The sequence below is a fragment of the Pelodiscus sinensis genome, chromosome 1 (genome assembly GCF_049634645.1).
Source record: "Pelodiscus sinensis isolate JC-2024 chromosome 1, ASM4963464v1, whole genome shotgun sequence".
NCBI lineage: Eukaryota > Metazoa > Chordata > Testudines > Trionychidae > Pelodiscus > Pelodiscus sinensis.
The window spans coordinates 317,836,562-317,860,422 of NC_134711.1; the positions used below are offsets into that span (position 1 = coordinate 317,836,562).

Here is a 23,861-nt window from a genome sequence, read left to right on the forward strand (position 1 = left end):
TTCAGAAAATGCTGCCTGAAATAAACCCCTGTGAATTGGTTTGGCCAGAGAATAGCATCTTTTCTTGGCCCTCCACTTCCTGAAAGGAACTGACCTAATAAAGCCCTGTAGCTCCATATATCTGAGCCAGCTGGGCTCTGATTGGCAGCTTTCATGAGGCCTCTCTAGGCAGACCTTGAAAACCCACGTTTGTGACTCCTTTCCTAGGTGGGGTGTAGAAAGATTTTGGGGCACAAACAGATTCCTAGAACCACCAGATGAGCCTCTAAAATAGCGATTTAGCGTAAATGTGAAATATGACACAGACGTTATAGCAAGGCTGTGGAGAGGGAGGATGCTCCAGTAGTTAGCAGCCTAGGACTTAGGAGGTTCCAGTTCAATTTCCTGCACCCTCAAAGACTTCCTAGATGATGTTGGGCAAGTCACTTAGGCCTTCTGTGCATCAGTTTCCTGTTTGCAAAATGGGACTAATAGTGTTTCCCTGCCTCACAGGGGTATTGTAGGGATACATACTTTTAAAGAGTTTTGAGGCACTCAGATACTACATTATCATTTTGAAGTACTCAGATAATACAAGTTTCTAAAAGGATGTTTTAAGGAAGATGGAGAAAAATTGTTCTCCTTGGCCTCTAAGGATAAGATAAGAAGCAATGAGCTTAAATTACATCAAGGGAAGTTTAGGTTGGACAGCAGGAAAAACGTCCTGCCTGTCAGGGTGGTTAAACCCTGCAATAAATTGCCTCAGGAGGTTGTGGAATCTGCATCACTAGAAATATTTAAGAGCAGGTTAGACAAACACCTGTCAGGGATGATCTAGACTGTGCTTGGTCCTGCCGTGATGGCTGGGGATTGGACTCGAAGACCTCTCAAGATCCCTTCCAGTTCGAATGTTCTATGAATCTATTATTCTACATTAATGAGAATCTAAGATAGATGTTAATGTATTTGTATGTTGCTTATTTTATAGTATTAGGACACTAGATTCATTTAGAAGATTTGCTGAGCTAGACCAAAATCAGGAGCTGTTGGTCAGTATTAGCCCTAGGAATTGTCAGAAAAGGTCTAGTAATTCAAATTCTATGGCTACATCTACATTGGCATGATTTTGCGCAAAAGCAGCTGCCAGTCTACACTGGCGGGGAGTTCTTGAACAAGAACACTGACATTCTAATGTCTAAAATCAGTGCTTCTTGCGCAAAAACTATGATGCTCCCGCTCAGGAAAAAGCCCTCCTGTGCAACTGTTCTTGCGCAAGAGGCCAGTGTAGACAGGCCACATTAATTTCTTCTGCAAGAAAGCCCAATGGCTAAAATGGCCATCGGAGCTTTCTTGTGCAAGAGAGCGTCTACACTGGCACGGATGATTTTGCAGAAAAGCGCCTCTTAGCACAACAGCACATGCCAGTGTAGACGCTCTCTTGCGCAAATATTCTAACGCAAAAACTCTTGCGTTACAAGTATGGGTATGTCTACAGTACAAAGTTAATTCGAACTAACAGCCGTTAGTTCGAATTAACTTTAATAGCGGCTATACATACAAACTGCTAGTTCGAATTTAAATCGAACTAGCAGAGCGCTTAATTCGAACTAGGTAAACCTCATTCTACGAGGAGTAACGCCTCGTTCGAATTAAGTAGTTCAAATTAAGGGCTGTAGTTCAAATTAAGGGCTGTGTAGCCACTTAATTCGAACTAGTTGGAGGCTAACCCTAATCAGGTTGCCCTGATGGCCACTCTGGGCCAAACCAGGGAAACTTTTCTGCCCCTCTCCCAGCCCCAGAGCCCTTAAAGGGGCATGGTCTGGCTACAGTGCCTGTGCCAGTGGCAAGCCTGCCAGCACCCAGCCAGCAGACCCTGCACCTGGCATGGCATGAGCCAGCCACCCGCTGCCACCCAGCCCTCCGCCTCTTCCCAGGACCAGGCTGGCGGCTCCTAGGAGCCTGCCCAGGGCCACAAGAGGCAGGCGCCCGCCTGGTCTAGTGCAGAGATCGTGGACATTATCGAGGTTTGGGGGGAGGCCTCCAGCGTCCACGACCTCCACACTAGGCACAGGAATGCAGCCGTCTAGGGCAGGATAGCTGCCAGCCTGGCCACCAAAGGCCACATCCAAACCCAGGAGCAGGTTTGCATGAAAATCAAGTTGTTCCAGTGAGACCCCCGACCCTGAGCCCTGCGCTTAGTACATAAGAACATAAGAATGGCCGTACTGGGTCAGACCAAAGGTCCATCTAGTCCAGTAGCCTGTCTGCCAACAGCGGCCAACACCAGGTACCCCAGAGGGGATGGACCGACGACAATGACCAAGCAATTTGTCTCGTGCCATCCATCTTCAGCCTTCCACAAACAGAGGCCAGGGACACCATTCCTATCCCCTGGCTAATAGCACTCCACGGACCCAACTTCCATGAATTTATCTAACTTCTCTTTAAACTCTGTTATAGTTCTAGGCTTCAAAGCCTCCTGTGGCAAGGAGTTCCACAGGTTGACTATAAGAAGAACTTTGTGTGAAGAAGAACTTTCTTTTATTAGTTTTAAACCTGATGTCCATTCATTTCATTTGGTGACCTCTAGTCCTTATATTATGGGAACTAATGAAGTACTTTTCTTTATGCACCCTCTCCACACCACTCATGATTTTATAGACCTCTATCATATCCCCCCTCAGTCTCCTCTTTTCTAAGCTGAAAAGTCCCAGTCTCTTTAGCCTCTCTTCATATGGGACCTGTTCCAAACCCCTAATCATTGTACTTGCCCTTTTCTGAACCCTTTCTAAGGCCATATCTTTTTTGAGGTGAGAAGACCACATCTGTAGACAGTTCTGAAGATATGGCGTACCATAGTTTTATACTTCCCCTCCTCCTTCTTCCCCTGGCTTCCCCCTTCCAGCTCCCTCCTCCCAGGTTTCTACCTCCCCTCTCCCACCCTCTTTCTTCCCCTCTCCCACCTCCTTTTCCCAGTCCCCCAGAGGTTAATCCCTCCCGCCCCCAGTTTTGTTAAATAAAGAGAGTTTCTTTTTTTGAACACGTGTCCTTTATTTTTTACATCAGGAAGAGGGGGCTCGGGAAGGGTAAGTGGAAGGAGGTGAGGGAGGAATGGGGCACGAGCCCCCGATGGGGAGGACTGGGGTGGCTCTGCGGGCTCCTCGGGGTGGAAGCTTTCCTGTAGGGCCTCCTGGATCCTGATAGCCCCCTGATTGACCTCCCCCGGATGGCAGCCTGCGGCAAGTGCAGCCGGGCTGATGGTCGAGTGCTGAAATGTGCCGAGTGTGGGCATTCAGGGCACTCCAAGACAGGACTGCTTTGATGTCCCCATCGAGTTAGACATGCAAGCGGGGAATCCTGAGAACTGTCTGTCCGGGGTGGGGGTCAGGTCTTTTTAAGCACAGCCCTCGGCTAGCCTGAGGAAGCAGCTCCACACCTTAAGTCCTAACCTGATGCCCTGACGGCACTGGTTCTGGCCAGCCTTAACTTCGGTTCAGGGTCCACTCAATGTGGACATGCTATTTCGAATTAGCAAAATGCTAATTTGAATTAGTTTTTAGGTCTAAATGCACTCATTCGAATTAGCTTATTTCAAATTAACTAATTTGAATTAAGTTAATTCGAATTAGTGCTGTAGTGTAGACATACCCTATTTGCGCAAAATCTTGCCAATGTAGACGTAGCCTATCTATATCTTGCTCACTCTCTCTTAACCAGCAACTAGAATAGGCAGCTAGGCTAGGCTAGTATAGGCCCCAAAAATAACAAAGAGAAAATGATTAAGAAAGGTGTAATGAAGTTCCTTATGAGATTTCCTTATAAAGGACACATTCTACTATCTAAAATGAATTCCTATGAACTGAACTGTACAATTCCCCAGAGAAAGGTAAACAACAGATAACAGCCTAATGGTGGAACTGCTCATACCTGAGCAAAGAAAGCTGTGCTGGTGACTCGCTGGTTTTCTGATGGGGAATTTACCCAGGGAAGGAGGCTCTGTATGATCTCCACTGTTATTAGTCCAGATCTTTGCAGAACCCTGGAAGACAAAAGGAACCACTTATGGGGCAGACTGTGCACTTCAAAAGCTTAGCTGCTATGACCATACAACTCTAAAACCTACGCATGGAAGCTCTGTGTTTCTCACCCAGGGCACCCCGCACAAAGCTATACCTGAAAGTTCCCTGTCAGTCACTCTATTTGTTGCCGATCCCTGAGGATGAAGTGCTGTCTCCTAGATCTCTTACCTCACCAGCAAACACACCCCCTCGTGGTGAGTCTGCGGATTTTCAAGAAGCATCCAAGTTTTCTGCTTCCAGAGAGTTCTTATCAGCTTCTCATTCGTAGCCTTGAGAAGCACAGCCTCTAATGCTTCAATAGAAAGCCTGGGGGAAAAGAGGCACAGAACTGTAGTAACCAATAGAAAGGCACAGCCTAAGCAGTCAGGAAACCCCAGTTACTTGTCAGGTCTGTTGTTCATTGACAGTTCATCCATTGACAGTATCCTGGGGACCACTGTTTTTGGAAGGACTTAATTCCAGGAGGTATTTCAGTCTCATACATCTCATATTACTAGTGTTGCTATGGACAACATTTTGCAGTCACTTTCTCCTATCTGCAAGGTGTATGGGCACTAGCACAGTACAGTAATATGGAAAAAATACACAACCAGACCCCAAAAGCTGGGACACAGAGAGATTAGTGATCACTAATGGTTATTTTGGGGCCCTATGTCCAGCGAGATGTGACAGGGTGCTGAGAGCTTGTACTTGGGGTCAGCACTCTGGTAACTACTAGTACTAATTAGCTTCCCCAGAGAAAGCCTAATTGGATAGAAATGTACCTGATTGCCTGGCTAGAGTGGGGCTATAGAATCAACAAACCTATTATTCCATTAATAAGGAATCTGCCTAAAGGGACACCCACAGGAGTGTTTGAGGGAAACAGAGAGCAAAAGAGACAAAATGCTAGAGGCATCTAGATAGACTTATGTGTAGTGCTGGGGAGGAGCCGGTGGTCGTGGTACATGTAGGTCTCAATGACATAGGGAAGAGTAGGAGAGATGTCCTGGAGGCCAAATTTAGGTTGCTAGGAAAGAGACTGAAATCCAGGACCTCTATGGTGGCATTCTTGGAAATGCTTCCAGTTCCACGCGCAGGACCAGGTAGGCAGGCAAAGCTTCAGAGTCTCAATGTGTGGATGAGACAATGGTGTAGGGAAGAGGGGTTTGGATTTATCAAGAACTGGGGACACTTTTGGGAAAGGGGGAGCCTATACAGGAAGGATGGGCTCCACCTAAACCAGGGTGGAACCAGACTACTGGCACTAAACATTTAAAAGGCTGTAGAGCAGTTTTTAAACTAAGAGATGGGGGAAAGCCGATTGGTGGGGAGATGCAGGGAGACTTCTCTTAGAGGAGAATCCGTTGATAGAGATTCTCTAAGCTGTAGTCAGAAAGAGAGGACAAAGAGACTGAGGCCTGAGGAGGCCTAGATAGTAGTGTTTGTGTTGCCAGAGGTTGGTGGTTTCAGGGAACTGACCTATAGCAAGCACAAACAAGACTTTCTCATATTAAAAGCAGGTGATGGTAAGGTGCCTCATAACCCTGAGAACTCCTGGGGAGTGTCACACAAATGTACTGGGATTCTCTTTGTTTTGCTCCCTTTCTTCTAATTACCTGCAAGGGTTGCCCTCACATAGTTGTTGTCCTTTTCTAAATAACCTCCTTCGGCTGCTCATCCTGGGCAAAGGCATCTTTTGTCCTAGGGTTTGGCTGATCTGCTGCAGAAGAACAGTGAACAACTCCGGGAACAGCTCCTGCACAGTTTTGCTCAACTGCAATGCTGACACCACTTCAAAGATGGCACATGTTGCCTGAAAGGAGAGCATGGTAAAAGAAGAGGTCTCTTCCTAACACTATCACACTCTCTCCCCTTCTGATACCTGCTGGACTAAATTCCCACTCCTGTCACTAACTTGATGAATGACCGAGAGCAATTCACTCCATGTGTGCCTTAGCGTCCCATATCTGTAAAAATGTGTACGACCTATCAAGGCATGTTATGAGCTGCACAAAACATTTGCAAAGCACTGTAAGAAATCTGATTCAAAGACTTTCTAATTGCCAGATATTATTAAGTGAATCAGCCACATACTCTAAATCTGCCATCTGTTGTTCCACAGAAAGCACAGCTGGAATCCAGGAAACAGTACTTCAGAAAAGAAGTGCCCATATGACAATATTATACCACTCATCTAGCTTTCCATCAGCATGTGTGTCACAAGGCAGAGAAATACATGTCTGTCGTCTAACTTACTGTGAGAGGTTCAGCAGCTGCTAAATGCAGGTCAGTTTCTGTCTCTGAGGTCGTGCTTCCTTCTTGGCTTGTTGGAGTCTTTATTCTTTCTATTAGGACCTTCAGGACTTGAGGGGCGAGCAAGGGATCTGTCCCCAGAGATCTCCACAGCTCAGTGGTGTCACTGCAATTTAACATAAGTTATATGTGACCCCTGGAGACTTTTGTGGCTCTGACTATATGCATCATATTCAAGTAAAGAACAAATTTTCTCCTTGACTATGATCAGGGCTCACCAACCGCGCTGTCCGGCGATCTGCGCATGCACAGATCGCCCGAACCTGGCTCTTCCAGGTTACAATCTACACGCCATGGGTGAGTAGATTGTATTATTTGTCAAGCCCTGCCTATGATGAGCAAGTTCAGAGTGCTGTCCTCCTTATATGGTCCTCATGTTTTACATATTGAGTTTCTAGTTACAGAACTAAGTTAAGTTACATTTCAGGTTACATTTCTACAGTGCATGACTATTTGGGGATCCTGGAGGTATCCCGAAATAGCTACCCCACATTTACACAAGCAGCCCGTTATTTTGAAATATTTTTCAAAATAATGGGCACACTATTTTGCCATCCCAATAAACTTTGTTGCATGAGGGATAAGGGATAGCTTGAAATAGCACATTATTTCGACATTTGGTGCTGTGTAGAAGCGCCACATTTCAAAATAGGCTATGCAAAATATGATACGCAATTTGCAGAGTGCATATTGTGCATCTTATTTCAAGTTTAGGGTGCTGTATAGACACAACCCTAGTCTTACTGCACCATAACCATTAATGCTAGACTTCAGAAGGAAAGGACACAGAGCTCTAATCACAGTTCCTGTTTTCCTACTTCTCAGTAGATATGGAATCATGAGCATGTGATGCCCAAAGATCTACGGCCTGGGAGACAAGTTGAAGAAAGAAAAATGATCTTCCTACTAACTGGATGTACAACTATGAGAACAAATATTTGTGGCTAGCCCATGACCTCTTCACAAATGGCATTCCCTGGCCTCTATTTGCCAGAATGGGCATGTTCTGTTCACTCCCTATGGGGCACCTGGCATTGGCCACTGTCTGAAGACAGGATCCTGGGCTAGATGGACATTTGGTCTGACCCACTACAGCCGTTCTCATGTTCTTAGATTCCTGCACTGATGACTGATAATTCAGCTAGGGATGTTTGAATGAAATGATAGATATGCTTACCGCCCTGTCTTTAAGTACCAAGAATGACAATTCCATTCCAGCAGCCATACCCTTGCTGATACCAAAAGCCTGGTGCCCTATCCTTGCTAATCAGCCAGGAATTTGGATTTGAAGCTTTCATGCTACCAGAAAACGAACAGTCACTGGCAATTTCCAGGGTGATGTTAGTTCAGGGGTCTGGAGAGGCCAAACTCCACTCCAGTGATGCCAGTAAAGGGAAGTCTTTAGGATGCCAAAGCAACTATTAATTAATGGAAACAGAATGACACTTAATTTCTCCCTGCACCCACCTTGACATGGTCTTGGACCTTTCTGCAGAAAGACCCAAGCTATTAACCTTTAGGAATTATCTCAAACTGTCTGTGGCTTAAATGAAGCCTTACATCTTCCAGTGAAGCTGTGGGATCCATGGTTACCAAAATGAACACTGTAAGGAGCAGTATATACCTGTCCATCGGCAGACGTTTCATGAGGAGGCTGAAGATCACTGCCTCTAGGTGATGGTGACCTAGAATGGACACTGCCTCCACCAGGAACTGCCTCAAGCTACCCTGCTTGATGGTAGGCATGTGAATGTATATTATACTCAGGATATCTGGCACCTGGACAGAATAAAACCAGAAAAAATGTCCCTTTTCCATTCTCTCCATTCATTCTGCAGAACCAAAACGTTTATTTAGTCGTTTAGCAATTTGCTGTTCTTGTAGAAAATCCTCCCTTCAAAAAACAAGTATTTAGACATGGCTGCATAGATTTAACCCACAAAAATTATACATATCTCTGCCCATACTTGGCTGCAACACCGGGTTAAGACATGCTGAGGCCCTAAGTTATGTCAAGTTAAAGAGGCCTCATTGCATTTCCAAAAAAACATGTATTATTCTAACAGAAAGGACAATGAAAATAGAAATAATCAAGTTATCTATCTATCTATCTATCTATCTATCTATCTATCTATCTATCTATCTATCTATCTATCTATCTATCTATCTATCTATCTGTCTGTCTGTCTATCTGTCTATCTATCTGTCAGTACATAGGCAAAGAGGCAAGTAAAAACTAGTAATTTTGGGGTATTTTTAGAGACCCCTCATTATCTGAGGCCCTAAGATGTAGTTCACTTAGCTTGTCTCTTGGGGCCGGATATTCTCTTTTTGCATTTTACTCGGAGTCTAATTTTTCCAAGCCTTTCATGGCTGGAAACTGTGACAACAAGATAGACAACTAATCAAGCATCTTCCTTTTCCCTTGGGGTACGGCTACACTAGCTCGTTAGTTTGAGCTAGGTAGAGTAATGAGGGCAAGCAGAGTTGCAAATGAAGCCCAGGATTTAAATATCCCAGGCTTCATTTGCATGTTCCCGGGTTCTGCCATTTTTAAATCCCCCTTCATCCGAACTCCATGCCTGCAGCTACACGTGGCACGGAGTAGGTAGTTCTAATTAAAGATCCTAATTCCATGAGGAGTAACTGTAGTTCGAATTAGGATCTTTAATTTGAACTACCTAGTCCATGCCGCATGTAGCAGTGGGCACGGAGTTCGGACTAAGGGGGATTTAAAAATGGTGGCACCAGGGAACATGCAAATGAAGCCCGGGATATTTAAATCTCGGGCTTCATTTGCAAATCCGCTTGCCCTCATTACCCTACCTAGCTCGAACTAACGAGCTAGTGCAGATGTACCATTAGATTATCTCTGTCTTCTGCTGTTGATTCCCCCGTTGCCTGACTCAGGATAGGAACACAGATGGAATTACCTTCCAATCCCAGAGGGAGAAACAGCAAGACTTGTGTTCACTGCAAATGATGGCAAAGACCTGAAAGCCTGCAGGTTAGCCAGAAAAATCTCTCCAGCTTCTATTTTACCTCATCCAGCATGGCACCTCCACACTCCTTCAGGATGATCTTCATCCACAGACCGGCTGCTGTGGCACAGGAGGGGCTAGCAGACAGCATACCATCCAGTATGGCCTCAATAAAATCTGTGGCTTGTTCAGAGGGAAAGTACTTACTAACCACCTGTGGACAGATCAAAAACAGGAAAGATTGCAATGATAGTCGGCTCCAGTACTTTTAAGAAAGGAGGCCTAAGAGCTGTATAGGAAAATAATGTATTCATCAGCAAATTGCTAATTGGGCTCATATCTGGCAAGGCAGTTGCAATTAAAATTTTCTCTGTAATCTTTCTAGCTACCACATCTCTATTCTACACTAATAATATCAGGTTAGATCTTAGGTTGTACAGTTAGCACAACATTGTATGGGACAAACAGGATGTAAATTTCCAGTTTATATTCTATTATGTACATGACATCTTTTCACAAAATATAAAAATATGCAAAGAGATGCATGCACACAAATATAGGTTCAGGTAAACATACAAGGTGCCAAGACTGGTTTCTCAGCTTGATATCCTGCTCACATATTTTCCCCCTGGATGGATGGATGGATGGATGGATGGATGGATGTGCGCGTGCACATGCATGGGTATGTTCATGCAACTGTCTGGAATCTGTTTTTTACATGGCATTCATAGCATATACCTATGAAAAGCATGTTACTAATTACCCATGAATGCCTCACTCCCATAGCTCGCTCCAAGTGTGGAAAGACATCACGAAAGCATAAAACAATCATAGAATCATAGAATACTAGGACTGGAAGGGACCTTGAGAGGTCATCGAGTCCAGTCCCCTGCCCTCATGGCAGGACCAAATACTGTCTAGACCATCCCTGATACACATTTATCTAACCTACTCTTAAATATCTCCACAGATGGAGATTCCACAACCTCCCTGGGCAATTTATTCCAGTGTTTGACTACCCTGACAATTAGGAACTTTTTCCTAATGTCCAATCTAAATCTCCCTTGCTGCAGTTTAAGCCCATTGCTTCTTGTTCTATCCCCATAGGCCAAGATGAACAAGTTTTCTCCCTCCTCCTTATGGCACCCTTTTAGATATCTGAAAACTGCTATCATGTTCCCCCTCGATCTTCTCTTTTCTAAACTAAACAAACCTAATTCCTTCAGCCTTCCCTCATAGGTCATGTTCTCTAGACCTTTCATCATTCTCGTTGCTCTTCTCTGGACCCTCTCCAATTTCTCCACATCTTTCTTGAAATGCGGTGCTCAGAACTGAACACAATACTCCAATTGAGGCCTAACCAGCGCAGAGTAGAGCGGAAGAATGACTTCTCATGTCTTGCTCACAACACCCCTGTTAATGCATCCCAGAATCATGTTTGCTTTCTTTGCAAGGGCATCACACTGCTGACTCATATTCAATTTGTGGTCCACTATAACCCCTAGATCCCTTTCTGCCGTACTCCTTCCCAGACAGTCGCTTCCCATTTTGTATGTATGAAACTGATTGTTCCTTCCTAAGTGGAGAACTTGGCATTTGTCTTAAACTTCATCCTATTTACCTCAGACCATTTCTCCAATTTGTCCATGTCATTTTGAATTATGACCCTATCCTGCAGATTAGTCGCAACCCCTCCCAGCTTGGTATCATCTGCAAACTTAATAAGCGTACTTTCTATACCAATATCTAAATCGTTGATGAAGATATTGAACAAAGCCGGTCCCAGAACAGACCCCTGTGGAACCCCACTTGTTATGCCTTTCCAGCAGGATTGTGAACCATTAATAACTACTCTCTGAGTATGGTTATCCAGCCAGTTATGCACGCAGCTTATAGTAACCCCATCCAAGTTGTATTTGCCTAATTTATTGATAAGAATATCATGCGAGACTGTATCAAATGCCTTACTAAAGTCTAAGTATACTACATTCACCACTTCTCCCTTATCCACAAGACTCGTTATCCTATCAAAGAAAACTATCAGATTGGTTTGACATGATTTGTTCTTTACAAATCCAGGCTGGCTGTTCCCTATCACCTTGCCACTTTCCAAGTGTTTACAGACGATTTCCTTAATTACTTGCTCCATTATATTCCCAGGCACAGAAGTTAAACTAACTGGTCTGTAGTTTCCTGGGTTGTTCTTATTTCCCTTTTTATAGATGGGCACTATATTTGCCCTTTTCCAGTCCTCTGGACAAGGGAAAATGAATGGTGCACAGCCACTAGGACAGTCACCTAGTGTCTGTTACCTTAGCCATTTCACAAGATGCTTGAAACAGAGCCTCAGGGTCTGGAGTTGTTAGTGCCTCACGGAGACATCTCAGCTCCTCCTCTGCTGACCCCAGGTTTGTGCACTGACCTAGGATAGAGAAAAGGAGAAAAAGTATGGCAACATTTAATAAAACTGAACCTCTGATCCATAGATAATCATACAGGAGGATCTATGGGGTATGTTATTACCAGCTCTGTGTGAAATTTTGGCCCCACTAAAGCCAATGACGAAATTCTTGTTGACTTTAATGGAGTCAGAATTTTACCATCAGGCTATGTCTAGACTACATCCCTTTTTCGGAAAAGGGATGTAAATTAGACGTATCGCAATTGCTAATGAAGCGGGGATTTAAATCTCCCCTGCTTCATTAGCATAAAAATGGCTGCAGCTTTTTTCGGCACGGAGCTTTGCTGGAGAAAAGCGCCAGTCTAGATGCTGATCTTGCGGAAAATTAAGCCTTTTCCGAAAGATCCCTTATCCCTCCGAAAAAGGGATGTAGTTTAGACGTAGCCCCTATGTCTGAAAGTTAACGGTAATGGCATGTGATTCATTGTGATTCATACAGGATTAAACAGGCACTGTATTCTGTGTGGAGCATCTTTCTCTGTATATCTGGTTTCAGTAGCCACTCTGCTCTCAGTATTTAAATCTAATCTCATAGTCAAGCACAACTCATGTAGATTGATCTGAGGTTCTGATTTGGAGGAGAATCCCTCCACTGAACTCTCATTGTAAAAGAGATGGGGCTGACCAACAGCTTAGGTAGGAAACCCAGGCTCTTCACTCACTTCTAAATCATGAACTGTCTCTTTAAGGGAAAGCTGTCCTGCTCTGTCATCTCCCTCTCCCCACCCCACTCTGCAGAGGGGGGGCATATGGGCATATGGCGGGGGAGAGAGTGTGTGTGAGACAATGTGTGTGTGTGTGTGTGTGTGTGTGTGAGTGTGAGAGAGAGAGAGAGAGAGAGAGAGAGAGGGACATGCTGGCTGCCAGAGAAATCTTAGCAACAGTGCACTGCCTCTTTAGATAGGCACTCCATTATTCACCATACTTCAGACTGGAGCAGCACTATTGTATGTGTTCCTCTCCCCAAACTCTGCTCTGCAGAGATGATGACAGGGGCAAAGGGGTCACCCTGACTTCTGCATGTCTCCCTGCTCACCTCCCCTCCACACACCACTAGCAGCAGATAGGATGGAGCAAGGTCGGAGAGGGGCAGCTGAACACATGCTGCTGGCATGCTTGCTAATCAGCTGAGCGCTCCAGACAGAAATTCTGGGGAGAAGAGCAGATCTGGCCTGTGTGCTATATTTTGTCCACCCTCTAATATTTGCAGATTATTTATTATTTGTGCAGTTCTCTTCCAGCAATGTACTTACAAGGCCCCAATCATTCTGTTATATAAGTGTCGCTAACAAGACAAAAAGAATTACAGATGGAAAAAATGGTCATTACAACAATGAAAGAAAGTGAAGGGTTACTTACACCTGCTCATGGTCTCCTCACCTTGTATATTGAGCAGACAGTTGATACAGTCAACCACCCACTGACGCGATGAGGTAATTGAAGCACAGGTATATGGTGCTAATAGCCCAATCAGAGATCCAAAGTGATCAAAAGTTTCCTGAGGCTAATTAAAAAAGAATGAAGAATGAAAGTTCTCCGGCTATACTGGACATTATTTGCCTTCCTTATTGTGAACTCCATTACTGTACCTGGGTACGGCACATTGGAAAACATAATCCTTGTTGTACATGCAAATTGATGGGGTCTAAATTAGCTATAGCACTCAAGAAAAATCTCAGAGTCATTGTGGATAGTCCTCTAAAAACATCTGTTCAACACGCAGCTGCAGTTAAAAATGCTAATGGTATGTTAGGAACCACTAGGAAAAGGGATGAATAATAATACGATAAATATCATCATGCCACTGTTTCAAATCCATGGTACACCCACACCTTGAATACTGCAAGCAATTGTAGTCCTCCAACTTAAATAAAGTTAGGTTATAATTGGAAAAAGTTCAGAGAAAAGCAACAAAAATGATATGGGATATGGGACAACTCATACAAGGAGAAGTTAAAAGGACTGGGACCATTCATCTTAGAAAAGAGATGCTTACAGGGGGGTATGATAGAGCCATATAAGAGGATCAGAGATGCATGATATGGGTGTCCCTATATCTCTGACTGCCTGGGGCTGGGGCTGGGACTGGACAACAGGGGAGAGATCACTCAACAATTGCCTTGTTCTGTTTGTTCCCTCTGATGCATATAACACCCACCACTGTCAGAAGACAGGCTACATGAACCATTTGTCTGGGGGATCCAGAATGGCCATTTATTTTTTATGTTCTTATCTGATTAAATAGAAATAGAAATTCAACTTTAACAGCCTGAGAGTATAAGAATGCATCTATGACACTGACACAGCCAACCTATGTGTGACCCACAATAACTTAACAAGCGGCACTGCAATTGTATCAAGACAAGTCACTTATATGTTATTTCAAAGGGTGTGTCTAGACTACTGAGTTTTGTCGACAAAAATGGACTTTTGTCGACAAAACTATACCTGCGTCTACACTACCGCTGAGTTCTGTCAACATAACGTCGACAGAACTCAGCAGTTTTGTCGATGCTGGTAAACCTCATTTTACGAGGCATAACACCATCTGTCGACAGAGTTCTGTCGACAGAAGGTGTTATTGCATGTAGGCTTGTGTCTAGACTACAGGGTTTTGTCGACAAAGCAGCTTGCTTTGTCGACAGAACTGAATGTGTCTAGACGCTCTTTGTCGACAGAAGTTTTGTTGACAGATACTGTCGACAAAACTTCTGTCGACAAAACCCTGTAGTCTAGACGTACCCAAAGAAAAGTCCTAGACTAGCGATCACCAACATCATGCATTTTGGTAATAGATATGAAAGGTAGATGTTATGTATTATTGTCTGTATTTATATCTTGCTAGAAGTTTAACATAACGAAATTAGCTTGTAGATTCCAATTCCTTTTCATGTCTTAATTGCCTTAATTATATGCAACTGTCTTCAGTTAACCTTAAGATCAAAGATATAAGATAGTACAAGAAAATATTTTTTACATTGCCTTCAGCTTAACTATCTGTGTTGTAATGGAAGACCACGATCGGCTAATTACCTTATGTGAATGACCATCACCCATTTACCAGTGTATGCATAGGAAATAGAAAATTAACTTCAAAACAAAGTACAACAGGAGATCTGCATGACCTATTCTTTCTCAGGGAGAGATCCTGCTTAGACAATTTCTGTGAGGAGGCTTGCCAACCGGCTAGAATAGCTATAAAAGACAAGTTATGGGACTGATCTTCTCTCTCCAGTCTGCTTAAACTTTGAACAGGGGACGTGTAAGCCATAGGACATAGATCTTTCAAATAATTATTTGGAATAGTCTGGGAAACGCATGGAAAAACTAACAGCCTTTGCATCTAAACTGGCTTTGGATGTTGACCGGTTAGCATGATTCCAGAGAGACTTTTACACGCCAGCCGTTTATTCCACCATGGTTGTGATCCTGAACTATGAAAAGTGAAAGTCATTTTAACAAATATCTATCACTTAACCATTTGTAACTCTCTTCTTTTTCCTTTTAACAACAAATCTTATATTCGGTTATTAAGGATTGGCTGATATTTAGGGAAGACCTGTGATTCATATTAACCTAAGGATAAGTGTCTAGTCCTTTGTGATTGGTGATTATATTAGACTTAGTTGTCTAGATGGGAACCAAGGTCTGGAATGCCTAAAGGGTACTATTGTTTGGTATTTTGTTAACCAGAGTAGAAGCTCTTTTCTTACTGGTTTGGTGAATCTAATTATAAAATCACTAGTCTGGGGAACTGCCTGCCCTGTTTCTTACAGTCTGGCCTGAGTGATGTCACAGCACTATTATGGAAACCTTTCTCTTATGGAAGCAGAGGGATCTTAGTCACTTTGAGGCCCCAGCTGCAGGCCTAGTAGAATTTCTCATGCATTCACGTTGAATGTCAGATTTGATATAATCGGGGAAGTCAGCTCAAGGAAGAGTAGAACTATACTCACTGTGCTCTTAACTATCTCCTGATAGGCAGTTAGCAGCCAGACACTGGCCTGCAAGGCCCTTTCTCTCTCCCACTCCTTCCCTGAACTGAGCCAGGTCTCCAGTAGCTGTTGGCAAAGCAGGAGAATGGACAAAGTTAGTACCAGAAAATCCCTCCCAAACGTTTCTTTTAAATAGGTTTGATTGTCACTAAAATCCCTCTCCAAAGCATTTAACTTCCATATAGCAAAAGATTTATATGTCTCCAAAAAGAGACCCTTGTATATACAAGTCCCAGGGACCAGATTCACCTCTGGTGTACGTAACTCCATCAAAGCCAAAGGAGTTACATGAGAGATGAGTCTGGCTCTGTGTATGTGAGGGCTTCTGTAGACTGTCTGATGGCAGCTGTCTAGCACATTGCATGCAGTTTGGGGTCTGGTGCTGTGTTCTCTTTCCTGGACAGCTTCTCCCATGCTGAGTGGCAAATGACAGAGAGGAGCATTTCTTTTTATTTAGAGCAGAGAAGTCTCCCCAGCCCAGCTCCTTTTATAACTTTATTTTCATACCAACGTTGCACCTAACTCCCCTCCCCTCAGCTCTTCAAACTATTCTGTTTATGTCTGAAGAGCAGGAAGTCTTTGGTGAATGAGTTTCCATACACAGAGCTTAACTCAATACTAATTCATTCCTTTTACAAGAGGTGATCAGTTCTCGCCGGTCCTCTTGAATTTGGTTACTGCACTGATGATTTTCTTTCCTGTCCATGTAGTGTTAACTATACTGGAAAAACTAGATCTCAGTCCACCACTGGCTTAAAATGGAACAGCTCCCATGGATTTCAATGGGACACATTCCCACTTACTTCAGGAAAAAATTGATGCTTTCTGCCTAAAATTCACCCGCTGCGGAAAATTCCTCCACAACAGAAGCTTGAGCATCATCCCTGCTATAACACAAGAAACAATTATCACCCTGGTCCTATGGGCTACTCACATGAAACATTTCCTGGAACCAGTCTGGGGTTGGTTCTTCCTCAAGCAGGATCTTCATTAGCTCACTAAGGGCTTCTAAGGAGCACTCATACAGCAACTGAAACCAGAAGAGAAGGAGCGAGGCTCAACACCAGATAATTTCTGCGGGAGGTGGAGGTGAAGTTAGCCATGACTTTGCAGGGAGGCCATGTGTGGCTGCTATCACCCAGTGCTTGCTGGGCAGAGATCTCAGTGGAGTCTGCCAGAGGGGAATTGGTGTCATATACCTCTATGTGCAGAGTATCCTCTAGTTTCTTGCCTTCCTCTTTCATCTTCTCCAAGGGAGGAAGGGGAAATACACTTTTGAAAGACAGATCAAGGATCTCACGGTTTTCCTCCAGGGTCAGAGATGGTTTGAGTTTGCTGTCAGAAGACAGAAAGAGAAGTCACGTGTTAGATTCAATACCATAGCCAAGTAAAAAATGGGTTAAATGAATAAAGATTATCCCAATCTAGAACCCCAAATGCAAACAGCCCTTCACTTTGCAGCTGTGCACCTTTTTGTACCTCTGTTAATTATTTGCTCATCTAGAAGTAAAGCTAAAACTTCAATTCCCTTTTTAGAGAAATCCACCAGCTTCCTTCCCCCTGCCAGCTAGCCAGACACCTCCATCCCCACCTGAACTCTTCTCCGTAGTATGGCATGCCCCACAACCTCCACTCTTGTGCCTTTCAAGCACAAATCTCCAAACAGACATGACGCATTCAAACCCTCAAAACAAAAACACCATGTGAGCATCAGCCTGCTCCCAACCTGACACTCATGAATTAACAAATGAGAAGACATCACAGTGCCAAGAAATCTGGCATAGAATATCCTACCACAGCTGTCCAATCGCAAAAATTGCCTTGTAACGAACTGGAGACACCAGGGAATCCAATGGTTCCTTTTTAATGAAGTCCTGAAATGCATGAACAGAGACATAAAAATAGGAAGTGGGTTTGAAAGGCAGAGAAGCCTCCCCCTCACCTTCTGAAACAGGGCTTTATGCCAGACCTGTAAGAAACAGACACTGTTTCAGTGGCTCTCTGCCTCAGAAATGGACTGTAGAGTCATCTGCTATACACAGGTCAGCAAGCTGTATCCTGGTAACTCATCAGACACTATCCATTCCTTCCAGTTACAGCCCACAATATGCCAGCATCCCGGCCAAGCACAGTGGACCCAGCATTCTGGGTGCCAGGCAGGTAAATCATGACACTGCAGTAGTATAGCTACAGCCAATGGAAAGAATAACATCTACCCGGACAATCAGTCTCATTACATAATAACAAAATCCCTTGTAGCTCAGGCTTCAAAGTTCCTAATCACTCACCATCATGTAAGCAAGGAGCTCCAGTTTGTAAGAGAATTCAAATGCCTGGGAGTCTCCAGTCTTCAAAACTGCACAGCTAATCTCTGTTGCATTCTGGATGAGGGTTAATTTCAGGTCCATGTCCTACATTTCCAGGAAAAACAAGAGGATGTGGGTGAGAAACTGAGAGAATCAGATTCCAGAAGAGTAGAAATTAGATCTAGACTCAGGACAAGTGTCTGCAGACCCCAGAAGACAGAGAACCCCAGCTCTACACCCATCTCAGAAAAAGAAAAGGCCCAGGTTGATCAAGTAAACCCAGGTCCATTTACACAGAGTAGTCATGACTCCTGCTTGATGTGGGAGGGAAAACAAATCTTATGCAATTTAAACAAGAAACTTGTGCATAGTAAATGCACAAGATACGAGGGCAGATTATTTAGAATTTACCTTGTTCGCAACATTGATCCCCAACACCTGAAAAACAAAATGTAAAACCGCTACTAGCAATTTCTATTCTGCCACATTATTCACATTCTACAAATATCCTGGTTAATGAATATGAAGTAGAGAGAAATCACTATTACTGAATCTTCCAAAAAAGCAGGAAATGTGCCCAGTCTGGGTGTATTGCAGTGGACAATATCAGGGGCCATAGTTCTTAATATTTGTATTTGTGAACTACTGGAAAATGTCAACTTGGTTCATTTGTGATCAACTTTTTTTGACAATGAGAGTCTCAGTTAGGCTAAGTCTAGACTACAAAGTCTGAAAAAGATACGCAAAGTCTGTATCTTTCTCTGCTTTTCTTTCAAAAAAGGCTTTTTCGAAATTTGGAAAAACCTGCTCTTTCAAGCCATCCCTTCCTTCCTCATAAATCAAGGTTTACAGGGATGGTGAAAGAACGCATCCACTTTTCCAAAAAGTGGATGCGGCATTACTTTTCTGGGATACCTCTGGTATCCCGGAAAAGTACTGCAGCCTAGACATAGCCTTAGACAGAGTAGACTGGAATGGCAAAGTGATGTGGAGAGATTAGAACTATGCACTGAGACCAGAATCAGGGCTGGCAAGTGGACAGCCATATATCTAAGGAGCAGAAATAATGAGCAGGCAGACAAATAGGAAGACAGATATGGGGAAAGGGAAGTAGATAGTCCAAGAAACAGTGATAGCAAATAAACTAAATACAAGCTAGCATTATTCTCCCTTGAGTAGCAAGAGGTAGAGCTAGATACTCATACATATTAAGGAAATTAAGGTGCATCGACAGGTCACCCTTACCTCGAAATAGCTTATTTTGAAATTTGGCATTGTCTACACAGCAACAAATTTTGAAATGAAGCACTATTCCAAAAAGTCCCTTAACCCTCGTGGAACAAGGTTTACAGGGATGTTGGGATAGTGAGCCCGTTAGATTTCAAAATAACGGGCGCACTCAAAAGATGCGGAATAGCTATTTCGGGATACTTCTGATACCCTGAAATAGGTTCACAGTGTAAACATAGCCTTAGAGAGTTATACTGCACAGCCTGAGTGTGACTGCATCTGAAATACTATGTAACTGTGACCTAGAGAATTTCAGAAGAACACAGAAAAACTAGAGAAAATACAAACAACAGCAACAAATAAGATATTTGTTACAGCTCACACTCCATCCATGAAGGTTTTAGATTTGATGCACATGACAAACGGTTGTTCAAAGGAGATTTTTAGAAAAATAAGCCCTCTCTTAGTAAACTCAGGTCCAGTGGAGGCACTGATCTAACTTCAGAGTAATATCCCCAACACTTATGCAAAAACTCTTACTTGGCAACCGGTTCTATAATGGTGTAGGATGTTCTCTGTGATGTCTGCCTCCACCCGAGACAGAAGTTGCTCTTTTGGAGCATGCATAGCCACTTTGCTGTATGTCAGCATCAGCGTGCTGCGGGTCTTGGCTCTTTTCCCATAATGGTAGTCCTGGACAATTGGAAATGTCACAAGAGACAATTACTTCTGATTCATTTTGCCTTGAAATTCTGATCTGTTGCTGACTGAGGAATTGCTTTTGGCAGCGATAATAGCTTGTACTTGAAAAATGTATTTAAGCAAAACCATAACTGCGTGAGGCAGAGAGGTATTGGTGTCTCAAACATACTGATTGGATAATTCTGACACAGAGAGCCCAAAGTTTGGACCCTACCCCAGTGAAATAAATGGGAGATTTGTCATTGACACTGATAGGCACAGAATTAGGTGCTAAATGATATGCCTAAATCTGCACAGTGAGTAAACAGCAAATCTGGCAATGGTGGCCAAGAGACCTAATATGCTGTTTTATCCTCTGAATAAATGGTTCTCAACCAAAGGTACGCAGAAGTTTACGAGGGGGACAGATCAGATCATTTCGATATTTGCCTAGTTTTAGAGCAGACTACCTAAAAAGCACTAGCAAAGTTACAAACTAAAATTTCATACACACAATGACCTATTTACACTGCTCTATATACTGCACATTGAAATGTAAGGAACATATTTATATTTAAATTAATTTATTTTAATTGGTATGGCATATGAAAATGGGAAATTAAGCAATTTTTCAGTAATAGTGTGTTGTAACACTTTTTTGTATTTTTATGCCTGATTTTCTAAGAAAGAAGGTTTAAAATGAGGTGAAACTTGGGGCACACTAGACAAATCAGATTTCTAAAATGGGTATATTAGTGTGGAAAGTTTTAGAACCGCTGCTCTAGAGCACAGGGTCCATAACAGTTGTCCAGAGAGCAGGTTGGTTAGTCACATGTTGCTTGCAACACCTCCTCCTTTACAGCTACTAACCTGGATTTAAAAAACAGCTACAAATACATTCAACACTTTTCCATATAATTAACTGGTATAGTTCCTACACACTGTGCATAGGAGAGGCATTCAAGCCATGAAACATCAGATGCTAAAAATCAGTTGAGAGAACCACGGATCCAGACTGTGCTCCTCTCTACTTAAATGTAAGCATCACACAGAGCACATCCATTGGGGGACAGTGTTAGCTGACCAATGAGACTCTACCGGGGGCAGGAGATACTGTCTCTAGTTTAGAGGGAGAGGAAGTTTGAGAGAACCCCCTGGCTCCTTTACCTTCAGGCGACCAATAAACCCAGAAATCTTAACTTTGTTCATTGCTGCCCCAAACTCCTGAAGTATGTTCAAGATGAGGTCCAAGTGGCTCTCGGCAGAGAATGCAAGGATGGAAATGACTCCCTGTTACTCAAGAAAAATATTGGTTAGTGAATCTGACCAGGTTCCCAATAGACCCCACAAGTCAATTCCTTTCACCCAAAGTAGTGTAAAGTGCCAATGGGAGGGGGGAGCAAAGGGTGAGTGAAATAGCAACAAAGAGGACATGAAGCAAAATGGCATCTGTCCCAGGACAACTGAGAGAGCTGAGTTGCCCAGGGGACATTCAGAGGGTACATGATAAGGTAGGGAGAGGGACAGGGTCCTTACCAGTCTATCAGGGGCTTCCATGTAATCTGCTGTCTTCAGAAACTTCTGAATCTGTGATTTAATATGGACCAGGTCCTGACAAACTGCCAAGCAAATTCCTAGTGCCTTATACAGGAAAGACTGAAAGAAAGAGGCCAGCATTGAGATATCAAGAATACCACATGCTTGTCAGTATAGAACCAACCCAGCAACACACACTGACACAGGAAAAAACAACCGAGCCAAGACCAAGCACCCCTGCTGCAGACACATCCCATCATCTTCCGCCACCCAGTTAGGGAACAATTCAGTACCAATAGTTGCTCCAAGCAAATGCCAGGAGGGGAAGAGCAGGGAACAAGCAAACACAAATTTTATACACAAAAAAAACCAATGAAGCAGAGAGAAGTCTCACGCAGCCCTCCAACAAGAATTCCAAGAGCAATTAACTAGAAACTAAACCTTAACAGAGAACAAACCTTCTCTTTGGAGGGGCTGGCATAGCTGGCCATCTGCTGGCTCAACTCAAAGCTTAGCTGGCTGCTCCAGGCATTGTCATTTATCTGCTCCAGAGATGTTCTGAGGAACTGTGTGTAAAACAAGAGCTGGTTTATTGAAAGAATTTTTGGTTGGGGCTTGAGAGTTTTTTCCCTTCCTTGTTCTCTGTTGTAACCATTCCAATATTCAGGTGTCATAGGAAGATTATTTCCCTGTTGAGAACTATGAGCATTGACAACCCAGACTTCCTCTGCTGGTTGTTCTTTAACCTTTGCCTTATGATTCTGCTCAGTCCCCAAACTCAGATTCACAGCAAATTGGAGAATGAGATCTGACCATTGATTTTATAGCAGACAGAGGATAGGTCTAGTGAACTTTGATCAATGGGCCATCATTAACAAAGAGCCAAGCACCTTCTCTGAAGTGCTACAGACTCTTCATAACGCTTTCTGCGGGTATGCAGGGTTGTGAAGTATCTCACTACCACCTGCCCTTAGCATGAGGAAGCATTCTCTATGCCTGCCAGGTGTCAGCTCCTGACTCTGCCAGACACAGGAAATGCAAGCACACCCTTCTCACCCGGACCCAGCTTTGCTGTCCTGCAGATAAGCAATAGGCATGCTTCAATCATCACACCCTCTACATATTCCCAGAAGGTCCAGCCCCTGTTCCACTGGACACTCCCAGAATTCACAGGTTTACTACTTACCACCTTACTATTTTCACCTCAGCATCACTGATCCATTTAACACATCGCTCTTAGGTGCATATACAGTGAAAATAAGTAGAATTTCATTCACAAAGAATGGAAATTTGAGAAGCAGCAAGCAGAATTAATGTAAACAAAGATTACGTAAAAGTAAAATCACCACACACTTCCTAAAGGTTAAACTTAGACAACCAAACATTCCTCTGTCTCACAAAGGATAGCTCTCCCAGCTTGAAGCACCCAGACCAAATGTGATCCTCCTAAGTCAAGCAAGCTGGCAGCTTATTCCCTAGATGAAGGATAACTGGTGCAGGATACCTCTGGACCTCCCAAAATAGTTTCAAGCATCTCACTAGTAAACAGGTATCCCCTATTGTTTGGTTTTCTTGGATAGAGTCTCCTCTGGAGACTTTGCAATTACTTAATTAGAATTTTCTCAGTGAATAATTACTCAGTGAATAATTACTCAGCCTACATACAGCCAGACAAAGTTGCTTTTCACCTTCTGGTGACCAGCCTCAACTCATAGACCTCAAAAACATAAATTTTCAGTATACATCCAGAAGTAGTATTCCCTCTAAGGCTACGTCTAGACTGCAAGCCTCTTTCGAAAGAGAACATCTAGACTGCAACCACTTATTTCAAAAAAGCGAGCCGTTTTTTTTGAAAGAGAGCACCCAGGCAATCTGGATGTTCTCTTTCGAAAAAGCCCCATTTGCATTCAATAACACCTCTTTTCAAAAAAAGGCATTATTCCTTGTAAAATGAGGTTTACCGCAGTCGAAAAAACTGCTGCATTCTTTCAATTTAATTTCAAAAGAATGCAGTGGCAGTCTATATGCAGAGGAAGTTTTTCAAAAAAAAGGCCACTTTTTTCGAAAAAACCCTGTAGTCTAGACACACCCTGAGATTTCCGATCCATAAACGGAATGAGTTTTGTCTTGTGCGCTGCTGTGGCATCTACCAGTTATTAACATACATATATATACTGTATATATATGCAGTCTTTTTCTTTGTTGAGACTGCCATCATATTCTTTCAAATCATAACTTTTTAAAAAGTGTGCAGAAAAGAAATGTCTGTTCTTTTTAAAGTTTGCAAAACATTATGGTGATACTTAAAATAGTGTGCA

At 43.2% G+C, this 23,861-nt stretch overlaps 1 protein-coding gene across 1 annotated transcript in view; it reads right to left on the reverse strand.

The window, feature by feature from the left end:
- Positions 1-3,851: 3,851 nt before the first annotated feature.
- LOC142826580 (maestro heat-like repeat-containing protein family member 2B) overlaps positions 3,852-23,861 on the reverse strand; it is a 31,944-nt gene continuing 11,934 nt past the window's right edge. The window contains exons 5-22 of the mRNA XM_075919516.1: positions 22,002-22,109; positions 21,544-21,663; positions 21,175-21,297; positions 19,867-20,019; positions 18,508-18,534; positions 18,079-18,201; positions 17,585-17,664; positions 16,990-17,125; positions 16,725-16,820; positions 15,752-15,856; positions 13,176-13,299; positions 11,647-11,756; positions 9,396-9,548; positions 7,978-8,132; positions 6,297-6,459; positions 5,657-5,853; positions 4,227-4,364; positions 3,852-4,018 (exon numbers count right to left, since the gene is read on the reverse strand). Coding sequence (XP_075775631.1) covers positions 3,901-4,018; positions 4,227-4,364; positions 5,657-5,853; positions 6,297-6,459; positions 7,978-8,132; positions 9,396-9,548; positions 11,647-11,756; positions 13,176-13,299; positions 15,752-15,856; positions 16,725-16,820; positions 16,990-17,125; positions 17,585-17,664; positions 18,079-18,201; positions 18,508-18,534; positions 19,867-20,019; positions 21,175-21,297; positions 21,544-21,663; positions 22,002-22,109 — 2,229 coding nt within the window. The 3' untranslated portion in view covers positions 3,852-3,900. The remainder of the gene's footprint in view (positions 4,019-4,226; positions 4,365-5,656; positions 5,854-6,296; positions 6,460-7,977; positions 8,133-9,395; positions 9,549-11,646; positions 11,757-13,175; positions 13,300-15,751; positions 15,857-16,724; positions 16,821-16,989; positions 17,126-17,584; positions 17,665-18,078; positions 18,202-18,507; positions 18,535-19,866; positions 20,020-21,174; positions 21,298-21,543; positions 21,664-22,001; positions 22,110-23,861) is intronic.